This window comes from Anas acuta, chromosome 20 (assembly GCF_963932015.1).
Source record: "Anas acuta chromosome 20, bAnaAcu1.1, whole genome shotgun sequence".
Taxonomy (NCBI): Eukaryota; Metazoa; Chordata; class Aves; order Anseriformes; family Anatidae; genus Anas; species Anas acuta.
This window is the reverse complement of record NC_088998.1, coordinates 6,775,913-6,790,802: the sequence shown is the minus strand read 5'-3', so window position 1 is coordinate 6,790,802 and position 14,890 is coordinate 6,775,913. Positions and strand designations below refer to the sequence as shown.

At 58.3% G+C, this 14,890-nt stretch overlaps 1 protein-coding gene across 4 annotated transcripts in view; it reads right to left on the bottom strand.

Annotated features, from left to right (window-relative positions):
• The window catches only part of RALGDS (ral guanine nucleotide dissociation stimulator), a 47,011-nt gene that overhangs the window by 22,048 nt on the left and 10,073 nt on the right, over positions 1–14,890 (bottom strand). For 2 of the 4 annotated variants that reach the window (XM_068656851.1, XM_068656854.1), the window contains exon 1: positions 307–666. The exons of 1 other annotated variant lie outside the window; for it this stretch is intronic. In XM_068656851.1, the coding sequence (XP_068512952.1) occupies positions 307–480 (174 nt within the window). In that variant the 5' untranslated portion in view covers positions 481–666. Of the gene's footprint in view, positions 1–306; positions 667–14,607; positions 14,875–14,890 lie in introns of those variants that run through there. One more of the 4 variants, XM_068656852.1, reaches the window with a different exon arrangement.

The window sequence follows — 14,890 nt, the reverse complement described above, 5'->3', positions numbered from 1 at the left end:
AGAGTCCCTTAGCTTCCCCCAGCAGAGCCCAGTCTGCCAGCCCCTCCATGGCCCAGGGAGGGAGCGCAGAGCCGAGCAGGGGCACCCGGTTATTTAATAAATGGAAAGAAATAATAAACAGCCTGCCCATAGCCCCATACTTAACCCTGCTTTCTCCCACCCTACAAACCAGCCCCAAACCACAAAGGGGAGAGCACCAGAGCTCCTCTCCCAGCGGGCTGCGCCCCCGGTACCCTCTCCAAAACTCACCGCACCCCCCCCCAAAAAAACAAAACAAAAACCAAAACCACCCGTCTCCTCGCTCACCTCCAGCGGCGGCAGGTCGGGGTCGAGCTGGGTGAAGCTGTGCAGCACCACGGGGCTGCTCTCGCCGGCCACCTCCAGCCTCACGCCGCCCCAAAGGCTCCGCGCCCGCCGGCAGCCCTCGAACATCTTCTCGGGGGCGGGCGCGGCGGCGGCATGGTGCCGGCGGCTCACCATGGGCACCGCATCCCCGGCCAGCCCCGGGATAAAGCGGGGAAGGGCAGGGCCCCCCCAACCCTAAACCTAACCCCTTAACCCCCTAACCCTAAGCCTAGAGGGCTGGGGGGGCGCGGGGGAGCGGCGGAGCAGCCCCGATGGCAGCGCGGAGCCGAGCGCTGGTTTCCTCCCCCCAAAGCCTCCGCCCGCCCCGGGGGCTGGCCCGGCACGGCTCGGCTCGGCCCCCCGGGGGACGGAGCAGGGAAAGGAAGGAGGAGGGGGGAATTTGCAAAGGGGGCTGCCCCCCCAGCACAGCACGGAGCTGGGGGAAAAGGGGGAGCAAGGGGAAAAAGGGGGCGCAGGGGGGCGAGGTGTGGAGGTGCCCCTGGGGGGACGTGGTGCTGAGAGGGGGGATTCACGCCCCCAGAATGGGAGCACCGGGGTCCTGAGAGCACCACACCCAAAACCCAGCGTGAAATGTGACCCTACTAAACCTGGATCCGCGTGGGGATTGACGGCACGCGGTAATGCTCAGCCAGGTTGCATCTCAGCACGGGGGCTCAGCCCCCACGGTGCTGTCTGTGCTCAAAGCACTGCCCCAGCCCCAGCTGGACTTTATGGGGTGGTGGCCCCATGGAGATGAAGGGACATTTGTGGGGCCCCATTGCAAGCCAGTGTCAGGAGAAGGGTCTGATCCCGTCCCTGTGCCATCTCCCAGTGCACAGGGTCCTGGGCACTGGCGTATGGCCCAGCAGGGACATGGGGAAAGGGAGACTGGGCTGGGGGACATTAGGGTTATGAATCCCATTTTAGAGCAGCTCTGAGCCCCCAAGCCCCTGCTGAAACCACACCACATAACTTTGCTTTGAGAGGCAAAGAAAAACAGGCAGACCTGCTCGTCATTCACCACCCCTCCGCGCTGAGCACGGCGTGCTCTCACCCTCCCCTGCCTCTTCCCCTTCCCTCCTCACGCCCTGCCGATAAACTGCATCGCAGTTGCTGCTGACACCACCAAAACCCAGACTTTTACGCCTCAGCTCTCTCTGCACAGCTGAAATAACATCAGCCTCCCAGGCCGGCCAGCCCCACGGCTTTATTTCCAAGAAGAACATGGAGCCACGCTCTGCGCAGCCAGCTCTGCCCAGGGCACCACCGCCTGCACCTCCTGCCCGGGCAGGAAAGGATTAACAACGCTGCCAGGGCTGCAACACTCTTCAAACTTGAAAATTTACCAGGCAGGAGGATGAGTGAGGACAATGTGGGCTATTGTCCTGCTTATCTGGAGCCGCAGAGGGTCAAGGGGACCTCCAGGGACACCCTGGGAAAGGGGACACAGCCCTGAGCAAGGGGCTTTGCACCGCCCAAGGCAGCCCCATGACTTTGGGGTGCTCCCCTGGGGGCGATGCTGATTTTAGCGCTGCCGTGTCGCGTGGAACCCGCGTGATACAACGAGATGTGCTATAAAATGTGCTGGTCACACGCATCGTTTAGCTGGGTGCATGCAGGAATCAGGCAGCGCCCGGATGGGAAAGCTGGTGCCACCCCTCTGGGCTGTGGGGTCTGGTCTCTGGGAGAGGAGACCCAGCTTTCTGTGGGTACTCAGCTCTCGGGGTGGTGAAACTGCAGCCCACAACGGGAATCACTTGACTCTGCCCACGTGCACATCACAGATAATAGCAGCACTCATCTGCAGCTGGCAAAACCCTGCACAGCCCTCCAGCTCCGCCTGACCTCTATGGAAAGTTGCAGCTCTGTTTGATGGGCTATTTTCACCGGTCCCTCGGTTGACCACTAAAGACAGTTTCAGGGGAGAAACACTTTTGATAATGGATAATAAATAATATAAAGCAGGAAGGCAACTGAGAGGGTTTAAAAATAGCCAGCCAGTTTCCTTTCTCCTCTCCTGGGAACCTTCTGGGCCTGAAAAGCAAAACACTCAAAGCGGGGTCAGGAGCCCAAGTTCAGGATGTTTGCTCAGCGCAGCTAACCCCAAACACTCAGCCTTCAGGGGCCAAGCTCTTGAGAACCGTGAGACTTGAAACAAATAACTTTTCGGGGCTCCGTCTTTGCCTTTAAGCGTGGAGCTGAAAGGCACCACTTGGATCACACCCTCAAGCTTCTCTCCCCTACACCCTTGAAGGTCGAGAAATTTTTGAAAGTTACCATGATTTTATATGTGGGTGACTCCTGGAGCAGGGCATTTAAGGAAACCATCTATGATTGAGTGACTCATTAAAAAAAAATAATAATCATTTTACATTTGGCAAACTCAGCAAAAGCTTTTACAACACACCGAGCACTTTGCATTGACGTCAGCCGTAAATGTCCCGACGACTTCAGCAGGCGCAGGAGCAGAGACGGGTGCAGGAACCGGGTGCTGCGGGAAATCCCTCACTTGGTTTCTTTCCATCACCCTGCAATGAGCTTTTGACTGAATAAACACAAACCCGTGCGCTTCCAAATCACAAACCTGCCCTCATCTGCCACAGCCTCCAGCCTGCAGGCTTCCCCATGCGGCTAACGATGCGGAACGGGTAACGAGCAGGGGCTTCTGCAAACACTGCCCCAGTTCCCAACAGCTTTGGGGCAGCACCTGCAGGCTCAGACTTTGGCTTCTCCCTCAATACCAGGGCTCAGCACACACCCCGAGTTGTCTCCCCAGCACGTTTGAGCCCCGAGCTCATCCCACAGCCCCTGAGCATCCCCCAGCCCTGCCGACAGCTGCCCTCCTTCACTTTCTTCCACTGCTCCAACACAGCACGCTTCCTGCAGGACACGACTCCCTCTGACCCTGTTCCCATACTCCACATCACCGGGGCTTTTCCCCATTAGTCAGGAGTCTGGGAACACAAAGTTTGGGAATGGGAATCGTCACATTATCATGGCTGGCACCAGCTCAACAAAACACATCGGGTCTGTCCCCGCAGCACTCCGTACCCTCCTCATGTCATAGGGGCTGGGGAAGCCCTTTGCATCCCTGTTTGTAAGGCGCTTGGGAGGAAAAGCGACGATAGAAAAGAATTATTAACTGGAAGTGGGGCTGTCTGTTACTGCTTGCTTTGAGTCCTGAACCAAAACTTTCTGGGTGTTCAGATTTTCATTTGAAACTTTCACTTCCACTGCCCCCACCTCTCCAAAGCCCAGGCTCTACTGGAAAATTACTATTATTATTATGAGCGTTTCTATAAAACAAAGAACCAGCACCACTTCCTCTTCTCCTCTAGGGAAAAAACCTCACAGCTTCTGCAAGACGGGGCAGTGGTATCAGTGCTCTCAGTACCCCCTGCACGCCAATGTGAGGTTAGAGCAGCAGCTCCCAGAATTTATTTGGGGACCGATGGATCCCACCCAGCCCCATCTCTCACAGCCCCAGTTCTCACTCGTGATCACGATCCATGCCAGTTTTTAACCATATTTTAGGGGCAAGCCAGACACTGCTGGCCAGCGTGTTTTAGGAATCCCTCAGCCCAGCTGTTCAGACCCAGATTTGGGGCATTTCTTGGGCCCTTTCCCTCCACAGGAGCTCTTTGTACTGGCAGGGGAAGGCTGAACCTCTCCATCCCGCTCTGCTGGGCTTGCTTTCCTGCAGCCCCTGTGTGCAGCTGGGCTGCAGCACCTCCTGCGGAGCCTCCTGCGGAGCCTGATGCTCAGCAGTGGCAGCGTAATTATGCCACCAGCCTGGAAAACTAACGAGCTTGCAGGAATATTTCCACTCCATCCTAACGCTCACACCATCCGCTTTGCCATAATATTTGAGCGTCTTGCCTTAGGGCAGCAGGTGATAAGGTAAGCCTCAGGTTTTCAGACCTGCTGACCTCTAGAATTCGGCAGAACAAGGCCGGCACGGGGCGCACGGGGAAATCAAAGCCACTTTCTGCGAAAGAACTGACCACAGCACACCTCGCGTGGACACTTCTGGGGAAAGGCGCATGGGGACATTGCCACAAGAAGTCACGCAGCCACTTACAGCGAAAAGAAAATACCCAGAAAAAAGAAAAAAAAGAGGCAAAACACGACTGCTAACATTGAAACACACCCAGAAGGCCAAAAACAACAAGCTCCATCTTGGGAACAGCACCAAGAGACCTCACGGCGCTTCGCAGGGCGGCCAGCAGCAGGGGGATGCAGTGAAACAACCAGAGCAGCTTGCCCAGGGCTGGCTGGTTTTTTGGGGGAGGATCACTGGATCCCCAGGAGCTTTTAGCACCAGGCATCCCCGTGTCAAGCAGGAGCTGCTGCCTCTCCCCTTCGGCTGAACTTTGGGCTCCCACAGCCGAGGTCAGCGGGCACGGGGCTGCTGCAGCCGGACACACCGCAGACAGGGAGATGTCTTTCTTGAGCCATTTGTCTTTAAAGGCGGCTTTTATCTCCCTATCACCTTTCTGCCGGAATGTTTCAGTCAGCTCTTTTAACAAATACCACCTAAGGTGCTCGTAACCAAAAGAAAAACAGGAAAAACATTTTTCTGCGTTGCTTAGCAATCAGCATACGGCCAGCTCGGGGCTCCCAGGTGCTCTGAATTACTGCAGCTTTCACCCTTGCTTGCACTCCTCTGCTGGATAGCAGCGAAAAGGCAAACCACTGGTAGGAAAGAGAAAGGTTACGAAGCCACAGGAATTGGCAGGGAAAGACAGGAATGGGTGTAACCCCTGAAGATATGATAGTTTCCTTTCTGAAATCAAAACGGGCCCTCTCATCCACCAGGAAAATAAGACGGCGCAGTGAGATTTCATAACGTGTGCCAGAAATACGGAGCTATTGGTTGCTGACATGGGGCAAGGAGTTGGCAAAGCACCCCTGGGCCTTGCAGGGTCCCTGCCATGCTGCCTCCCAAAGGGAACTCAACTCATAACGGGATTCCCTGGGCATTATTGAGTGTTTCCTTCTCCCCCATGCCCCCTTCCAGCCTGGTGCAGCTCCCTGCAAATCACCCGGATGGCGAAAAGGGCTCCCCACAGCCAGGTGGGGTGCCTGGACTGACACAGAGCAGGGCTCAGGCTCCGCTCACCTTTCAAGGTACCTTCAAGGGCAGCGAAAACATTTTTCCAGCGCCGGTAAGGAGCCGAACTGACACGTTCAGCTGAATCTCGTAAAAGGAGCCTCTCGGAAACACGAGGACCTGGCAGAGGACCAACAGAGAAATCCCGACGGATAACAAAGAAACCTTGCTCATCGCCAGCTCCTTACCCTGGCACATTTTCCAGCACCGTGAGCATCCCCGGTGCTGAAACATGTCTGGGCACACGTAGGGCAGGGAACGGGGCCGTGGAGCTGCTAAGAGGCCCAAGAGAGGAGCACAAAGGCAGGGGAGCAGCACACGGAGCTGATGCATCGTGCAGGACTGTGTCCAGAGCTAAACATGGGACCCACGCAGGCTGCAGAGCCACGCTGAGCAGAACTACAGGCAGCAAAGGCCAAACGGACTCAGAACAGCCTGGGTTTAACGCAGAGTTAGCCCAAAATAGGAGTGAGGTGGAACAGATTGAAATGCCAGATCCTGGAAATACGCGAAGCAGCAGCAAGGTGCACCGCACGCAGAGCGCTAATGCCACAAGTAAATATCTGAGGTTACGTGAAACAAAGAAATCCAGCTAAACAGGAACAGAGCCCTTTAACGGGGGATATGGAAAAGGATGTTCCAACAATGGCCCTGCACCTCCTCCAGCCGCACAAGCGTCAGGGAAAGCATACATCAAAACCCGGGCACGTCGGGACGCCGCGGTGCAAGCTGCAGGGAAGCTGGCTTGGTTTGGAGCAAGGGGAGAAGCCTGGAGGCAGCCGCAGAGCGTGGTGACAGCGTGGCTGGTGGTGAGAAGCCAGGGCCAGGAGCGGGACAGGGCCACGGGACAGGAGAGCATCCAGGTGCTCGCCGACACCGACAGCACCTGGGCCAAATCCCCTTGGTCGGGGCAGAGCGCAGTGAATGGAGATGGAAGTATCCCACTTTAACACTTTCTGGTGGCCCCACGAGAGGCAGGAAAGGAGCCTGGCAAGAGCTGGAAAGGGAAAATCTGACTGTCCAGAGCCCGAGCTGGGTCTCGCCCCATTGAGACACACGGCCACATGGCTGAAAAGTCAATGAAGAATTGCAAAAGTCTTTCGCCCTTCCCAGGTATTGTCAGACCCTCAGAGGATGTTTAAAAAAGCCAAATCATTTTCCCCTTGGTAAGAGCCACTTGAAAAGGTTTCCTCTCTGCATTGTTTCAGCAGGGGGAAGTTATTCCGGCGTGTCCCCCCGACGGCCAGCACGGCGCTTTTTGTCGGGCTTGCTTGGCGCGGCGGAGCAGCGCTCTTCCCAGCAATGCCATCCGCCGGGGGCACGGGGCCAGCTTCATCTCTCGGTTTCGGTGGCACAAACAGCGGCAGCGCTGAGTCACAGCACAGCACCGGGTCCGGCCACGGCACTGCTGGCCCTCCAGCTCGTGATTTATGCTCTTCTTCCTCGGAGTCTTGGCTCCAGGGATCGCGGCGAGCGCCGAAGAATTTCGGTTTTCGTTAAAATAACAAGGTCATCCTGCGAGCGCTGGAACTACTCGGGTCTCATTTCCTACAGTTTTGTGTCTCGAGGCCGCCCTCGGTGCCTAAAAATGTACGAACCGAGACTGAAAATGTTTTTGTGGTTAAAGCGTTTGTAAGCAGCGTCTCCCACGTGGATTTTCTGGTGTCTAATAATACACGAGCTCACGCTACAGCTGTTTCGGGGGCATTTACAAGATTCCTTTCCTCCACTCAGCTACCTCCTCTCAGCATTTTTGCATAGATCTAATGATCTGCGAGCCCTCCGCCAGATTTGCATGAAGCGGGCCAGCAGGTTGAGAAGTCACCCGGGGCGGGAGGCCACAGACAGGCAGACAGCAGCTCGCCGTTAGCCTCATTTCGGGAGGAAAAAAGAGTTTTCCACCCCCTCGTTGCAGGGAAGAAGGTTAGGAAATGTGACCCGGGTGTTTTTAGGTGGGTCTGATCCAGCTTCGGCGGGACTTTTGGCAAGACATCGCAGCACCCGGCTGCATCCTACCCCCACGAGCATCTCCCTCCATCAGCTCTCACGGCACCGACGGGTTGTGCTGATTAACCCACAGCCGAGCAGCCCATATGTTGATTTTTTTTCATCTCAGCAGCCAAGATCATTACGTATTGACGGTTAATTACCCCGTTGCTGTTTGCGACACGCTGCTGCGGGGCTGTGTCAGGGTTTCCATGACACGCAGCCGTGCAACGTGGCAGCACGCAGGTACATCACCGGGCTGGCGTGTGCCGAGGCACCTCCCTGCCAAAGCCAGAGCCCCGTGGAGCTTCCCTTTGGAGCCTCCCTTCCCTTCGGAGCCTTCCTTTCCCTTCCCGACATCCACATCCACTTGCAAAGCTCTTTTCTGGAGCAGCCTCGTGGCGAGGGGGCCCCTGGAATTTGCAGTTTGTCGGAGGTCTCGGATGGGGTCAGCTGCCGGGATGCAGCCTTGTGCTGACCCCAAAACAACCAGGGATGGAGGCCCACGGGTGCAGGGCGTCGAGCCCTGTGCAATGGGAAATGGTGGAGCTGTGCCCCGCAGCCCGGCCGCCTCCCGCTTCCCTCTGCCAAACGGGAAGGGAAATCCGGGATTTTCACAGTTTCTTTTGATCCCTCTCACTCGCACACAGCAGGCGGGCAGGGATTAATCCCTGTTTCCCAGCTCCAGCAGCTCGGGGGCTGCCCAGGCAGGAGGAACCCCCCCGAGCAGGAGCTCCCCGAGCTGCCAGACCCTGGGGGGGCTCCGTCCTCCCATCCCTGTGGCCCCAGAGGTGCCCCCGGCTGCTGGGGTCAGTCAGCCCGGAGGCTGCTGCTAAAAATCACGTTTCCCCTCTGACCTCTCTGTTCACAGTTCTTGGTTTGTGCTCAGTTTCCAGGATGGGAAGTAGAAGGGCTGGGGGGAGAGGGGGTTGCTCTGATGAAAGGAAAAAAAAGAAACAGTCTCTCAGACCAAGGCACATAGAAGCCTAAAGGGAGAAGAAAAGGAAAAGTAGAAGGGGTTATTTTTAGTTTTTTTTTTTTTTTTGATGCTATTTCCCAGCAGACTGAGAGCGAGCAGTGCCCCAGCATCACTGGGGTGTTGCTCTGCATTTGCTGCCCTGTTGCCAGCATCACGGCCACGGCCAGACGCTACGAGCCCATTGCATGGCTCACCTCAAACAGCTCCTCAGTGTGCCCTAGCCAAGGGCCTGATCCTGCCCGCTGCCCTCAGGAGCCATCAACAGGAGCAGGTCAGGGATTGCCAGCTCGCAGGATGCCCCCAGAACCAGGGCACCCCGAACCAGCGGGAGCTAGGAAGGAAGCAAGGAGCTGGGATGAGGAGACGCCTGCACGAGGCTGCACAGCAGAGGACGCCAGTAAAATCAGCAAGTCAGCCTGCAGATATTAACAGCCTTCGTGGTTCATAACTTTGGGTCTTCGCTTTAAGAGAGAGAAAGTTCCTCACCGTGTAGGCACAGGGGAAGGCGAGCACCGGGGATGCTGCTCTCGGCCAGCCCCGGCATCGAGGGGACACCTGAAAGCCTTGGCCATGGACTGCAGCTCCCCGCAGCAGCAGACAGCCTGCGTGCCCCACGCACACGGCCCCAGGAGTTAAAAACACCAAATACCACGAGTTCTGCCCAAAGTGAGCCTGCACATTGCAGCATGGTCAGAGGGAACCGCTGCCCTGCCAGGCGGCATCCACCGCGAGCCATCTCCTCGGGGTGGGACAGAGCCGACCCTCGCTGCAATACCAAAATGTTTCAGGGACACCAAGTGCTGTGAGAGAGGAGCTGTTGTCATCGAGAAGCACCCCTGTGCCCCTGCCAAGCTGCAGGTGGGCTCTGCAAGGCTCCTTCCCACTGCCCCAAACCAGCCCCCGAACCCGATGTGGCTCAGCGGAGCGGTGCCAGCACGCTCACGGCACGGTGTCACGGCAGCTGTGCCCGCAGCCCTGCTCCAAGCCCCGGGGTGAAGGGACAGGGGACAACGTGCTGTCCCAGAGGGACCTCGTGGCACCGAGCTGCCAGGAGGCAGCTGCAGCCAGGGTGCTGGGATGGAGCCAGCGACCGGCAGCAGCACGCGGGCACTGGGAGCTGTGTGAGGCGCCCCACCGAGCTCGACGGCCCTCGTGGTGTCATCGGGATGGGAAATGAGAGCAGGGAAAGAGAAAATGGGGAGAAGAGAGCCCATCTCACCTGAGAAAGCACAGGGGGCTGAGCCCACGCCTCTAGGAAGCACAAGTCTAGAGGAAAAGCTGCAAGGGGCAAGCTCTTACACTGCCCCCAGATTTGGGGCAGAAACTGGGGCTAAACGATGGGGAGGAGGAAGAGCACAGCGACAGGGCAACGCTCCAGGACATCTCTCTGAACATTAAATCACATTCACAGTGACATTTAGGGGTAACGCCACCCAAAACAGTGGTTTTGCCTTGACTTGTACCAGTAGAGGATGCAGCATGAGGTATTTTACCAATTTTACTTTGCAATTTCTACTCCGCAGCTACAGGCACGCACAGACCCAGCCAACCTCTTATAAAAACGCTGAACGCAGATCAGTCCGGCAGCGACTGGAAGCATCAGCTCCTCCTGCACTTGCAGCACAGGGAGCATTAGCATCGCTTTGATCCCACCAGTAACCCCCAGTCTGCACGTGGGGCCCCCCCCAGGCCACCGGCTGGGGCTGCGATGACGAGAGGCCGGGCAGGATGAGTCCCGGCCACTGGGGCAGGCTCTGCTCGAGGCTCCAGAGGTCTGGGTTCTCATTTTGGTTTGGCAACCCTCGTCTGCCCGGCTGCATCACTGCGGTCCTGCTGACTGCTTATTAAAGTGGCACCAGCCCAGCACACCCACGGCTCCACTCCCCTCGTGGATTCGGTGGAAGAGCTCGCACGAACGTGGAGGTGAAGCCTCCAGCGGCGTTAGCACCCAGGAACCAAATGCAGCAGCAGCCATCGGTGACCCTCTCCCCCGTCCCCATAGCTCAGGGTGAAAGCTCAGCCCAGGAACCACCACTGCCCCCAAAGCTCCCAGGATGGCCATTTGCACAGGCACCACAAGCAAGAAACACACCCGTGTCGCCTCAAAAACACTTGCATGCTCTGAACCCATGGGGCAGCCTCGCCAGGAGGGTGAAACCCAGCCCCCAGGGAGGCAGGGATGCAATGGGGGGTTCTGCTGCTTCCCACAAGTCCTGGGATTTCACAGCGCTCTCCTGGAATTCTGCTCTCGCGGATGAGCATTCAGCCGGGGTGACTTTTTCCGTAGTTTTCCAGTTTTCCTCTAAAATGCCAAGTGATGATTCACCCGAGGGGAAAGGAGAGTTTGGCCAAAAGACAGAGGATGGAGGGATTTGTTGTTTTTGTCTGTAATTGTGGTCAGGAAACAGTCCCAGCGCTCATTTTCAGCTCCTCCCTCCTGATAACATCTACCATGCACAGGCAGTGGAAAAGAAGCAGCCTTTGATATAAACACGACAAAGCGTTTGATTCATTGCAGGGCTGTTTTCAGCGACTGCTTCACCCCTGCGCCTGGGACCGACCCGTGACCCCCATGAGCTCCAGCTCCTCGTCCCCACGGGTGGAAGCCCACCCGACCCCCGGTGGGCAAAGCCACCCCAGGGAGGGATGCTGCAGGGGGCTGTGGGTGCTGAGTCTCTGGGCAGGGCTCGGTCACCAGCAAGGGTTCACCAGCAGGACAAAAGGTTTGCACACCGTGCGTCCCCCCGCTCACCAGCTCATCCCATCACCCCAAAACGCCCGCTGCATCCATGGGAGGGAGCTGAGCCTTGGTGGCTCAGGATGGGGAGAGCGTCCGCCTCCCTTCCAGAGGCACTCATCCTCCCAAGCGTGGTGAGGAAGGCTGGTTTCCAGCCCCTGCACAACCAGCTCCATCAGCCCTGGCGCAGGGCAGGTCGTGGAGGAGCAGACTGAGCCCCCAGGGCAGCCCCGGTGCCGCTGGTGCGCAGGAGACGGCGCTGCCCTGAGCCCCTGCGGGCAGGATTCATCCCCTGCCATCTATCAGCGCTCCGTGCTCCTGAGGAATGGAGCTGGAAATCAGTAACTCATTAGTGCTGATCTCCAAGTTTTTTTTCTTCTACGTGCCAGGAGATGACATTACACCCAAGGTACCCAGGCTGCAGTCAGCTAAAAGACCAAAAGCCCAACCGAACGAGATCCCTGAGCGCAGCGGGGAATAAACCTGGGCTACGGCAAACCAGGGGACCGATCGCTCGCTCCCATCTCCAGCTCCTCCGGGCCTGGCTCTAAGGTCAAACCAAGCTTTTATCTCCTCCTGCACATCAGTACATTGGGAAAAAAAATAATATTAGAGGAATAAATTAGCATGCGAAATGTAATTTAACTAATTAGCCCACTGGAGTGGAAAATATTTGCTAACTGCTTTGAAGTCAAACCTGCTGCGCTCATGAGGGCGTCACCAGGGAGCAAGGACAAGGGGGGGCTGAGCAGGGTGCTGGTGCCTTTCCCCAACAGCTTCCCAAAGCCTGGGGCATGGAATGGACCCCCTGGGATGTGCCCGGGCAGTGGCACCACTGTCCCTGTCCCCACCACTCTCAGGGAGCAGATATTGCCAAGGAAGCCGACAAAGCAGCTCCACGCAGCTCCACCCTACGAGGGAAGGGCCGAGGTGCCCCAAAAGCCGTTACACGGCTTGTGACAGCCCGCTCGTTGATTTCCCCATTTCCCAGAGATAGAAACCGTTACTCTTTTATTAGCAAAGGTTTGGAAATCCCTCCCCATTGTAGCACGAGAAGCGCCCCGAGAAATTTTGCAACTGCTCGGGTGGGTTTTGAAAGGGAGGGACTGGCAGCCCCAGTGACAGATAAAGAGGGGACGGAAACGAGAGCCACCTCTGCCCCGGTGCCAGCCCCTGGATGTGGCCACGGGTGCCCACGTCCCTTCCTCCCTCCTTTAGCTGCAAACAAGTGGGGAGAGGCAGGGGGCACCCCAAAGAGCAGTGGGGCACGGTGACACAGCTGGGAGGCTGCTCTGACTCCCTTCCCGTGATGCAGATTTGTTTTCTCCGCTCCCATCCCTGCCTCCTGTGGACCTGCCCGGGTGCTCCCTTGCTCGCAGCAGGTTGGGGTCAGTGCTGCTGGGCAGCGTTCGGCCACTCATTAGTGCGGCCCCTGGACCCCGTCCAGTTATTAGAGCTCTGCTCAAATGCATGCATCTGAAGTCCCCACGTAACAGCCCCTAATCTTCTCCCAAATTCCCTGCACCACCTCCAAGGGGAAAAGCAATCCGCAAGCCTGCAGGTGCTGAAGCAGAGCGGGAGGTGCCACCCGGAGAGGTGACAGCGTGGGGACAGCCCCAGGCGGGCACGAGGCACCGATCCCCATGGCTGGGGGAGCTCCTTGGCTGCCAGCGAGGACTTTCCCCATCGCTCCTCGCCCAGGGCTTCCCTGCTGCGGGGGCTCCAAGCACGGAGAGGTGCCAGCGCTGCGGGGGTGCAGCCACCTCGCCCCCGCTTTCTGGGAGAAGGGAAGGCAGCGAGCACCCCCGGTTTCCTTCACACAAACACACGAGGCACTTAGGCAGAGCCCCAGGTCGAGTGGAAATGGGGATGCTGGAGAATGTGCTCCCAGCGGTTGGGGTTTCCATCCCCTTCCATCCTGCACAACGGAGGAAACGCCCCGGTGGTGACGGAGGGCTGGGGACACCAAGCAAAAAAAAAAAATCCCTCCAACGGGGCACAACCCCCTTAATGATTATTATTTTTTCCATTCTGCAATGAAACCACGGATACAATCAGCAAACGGAGGTCATTTTGAGCAACCCAGGGCAGGGCATCCCCACGCCCCATCCCAGCCACTGCCCAGGCGGGTGCCGATCTCCAGCGCTGGTGAATCCTGAGGATCCCACAGCACACCGCGGGGAAACCCAGCCCCAGGTATGGCTACGGCGAGCTGTGAGCTGCTGACAAATCAAGCTCAATGAGAATAAAGCACCCAGCTGCGAGGTCAGCGCCTTCCTCCCCTGCTCCAGCACCCCGCAGGCTGCCTTCGCCTCCCTCCTTCCCTCCCTGCCATGCTTTCGGGGCGCGTTCCCAGCCCCGGCACGCCCTGCTGGCTCTGCAGTGACCGTCACAGGTATCCTCCACCCACGGTGCTGGCAAAACCCCCTGGGGTGTTTCTAAATATAGGAGCTCCCTGCGAGCCCATCCCTGCAGAGGAGCTGGGCTGGGCTGGGGCTGCCCACCCCTGCCAGGATCCGGCACGGTGCCCGCAGGGGAGCCCTCCCTCCTCCGAGGGCTCCTCTCGGTGTCATTTTATCCCTTTAAGCACGCAGGTGATGCAGAAGAGAAGGTAACGTTCACCACCATATCCTAACTGCTCTCCACCAGGAAAAAAAATGCAGATTTAAGGCCCCTGCGGTGAGGACGAACGCTGAGCACGCACGGCGAGAGCGGGGGCTTCCCCTGCTCCCCAGGCGGAGGCAGCTCTGCCCCAAATGCTGGCGGCACCTGGAGCACATCCCAAACCCTCGCGGAGCTGGGATGCCACCTGCTCACCCACCACGAGCTGGGGGAAGCACTGCCCCTACGTTGGGGTCCCCAGCAGCTTTGGGGCAGGGCTCTCTCCTGCACAATCGGGTTCCCGGTGCGTTCCTGCGAGGGGCAGAGTTAAGGTGATGATGATGGGCACCGTGAGCCACGCTTTGGGAATTCTGCCCTGGTGCTGCAGCCAGCGCCACTTTGTGCATCCCAGCCCTGCCCTTTGCTGCAGCCGAGCGGGCAGGAGCGGTGCCCACGCTGCCAGCGGGATCAGACAGGGCAGCCCCGAGCTCTGCCACCACCTCTGAGCCGTCCCCAGGCAGGACACCCGCAAGAAACCTGCCCTCCTGCACCGAGCGCCACCGTGAGTCTCCCACCCAGCGGGGAGCTTCCCCTGCCTCCCCGACTCCTCCTTTCATCTTGGATTTTGCAAGAGACAAGGCGCAGGCTGGCTCCAAACGCAGCTCTTGGGGAGGAAAGGGCTGCGCCGGGAGGCGGTGCCACCTTCTTGGCACCTTCAACTTTGCCACAAGTCCACCAGCCCCGGCCAGTGCCGGGGTGGGGTCATGGCTCCTCTCTGCCCCCTGCACGCCCACCCCAGCCCCGGAGCCCCCGCGAGGGCTGGCGGCCGCCTTGCCTGCCACTTACATCGTCATCCTGCACGCTCAGGGGGATATCCAACATGCACATCTGCACGGGCTGCACCAGAGCCTTCTGCACGTTGAACAAAGGTTTCGCCTCCATCTTCCCAGGCGCGGAGGGGCTGCTCATTCTCCTCTCTCTCTCTGCCGCCGCTCCTCTTGCAGGAGGGGCTCCAGGCCAGGCAGGGAAGCAGACCGGAGATCTCTCCCTGCTCGATTTTTCTCAGCGCATCTTGCCAACAGCCTCCGCCGCTGCTGCTGCTGCTGCTCCGAGCGCCCTTATTTCCTTC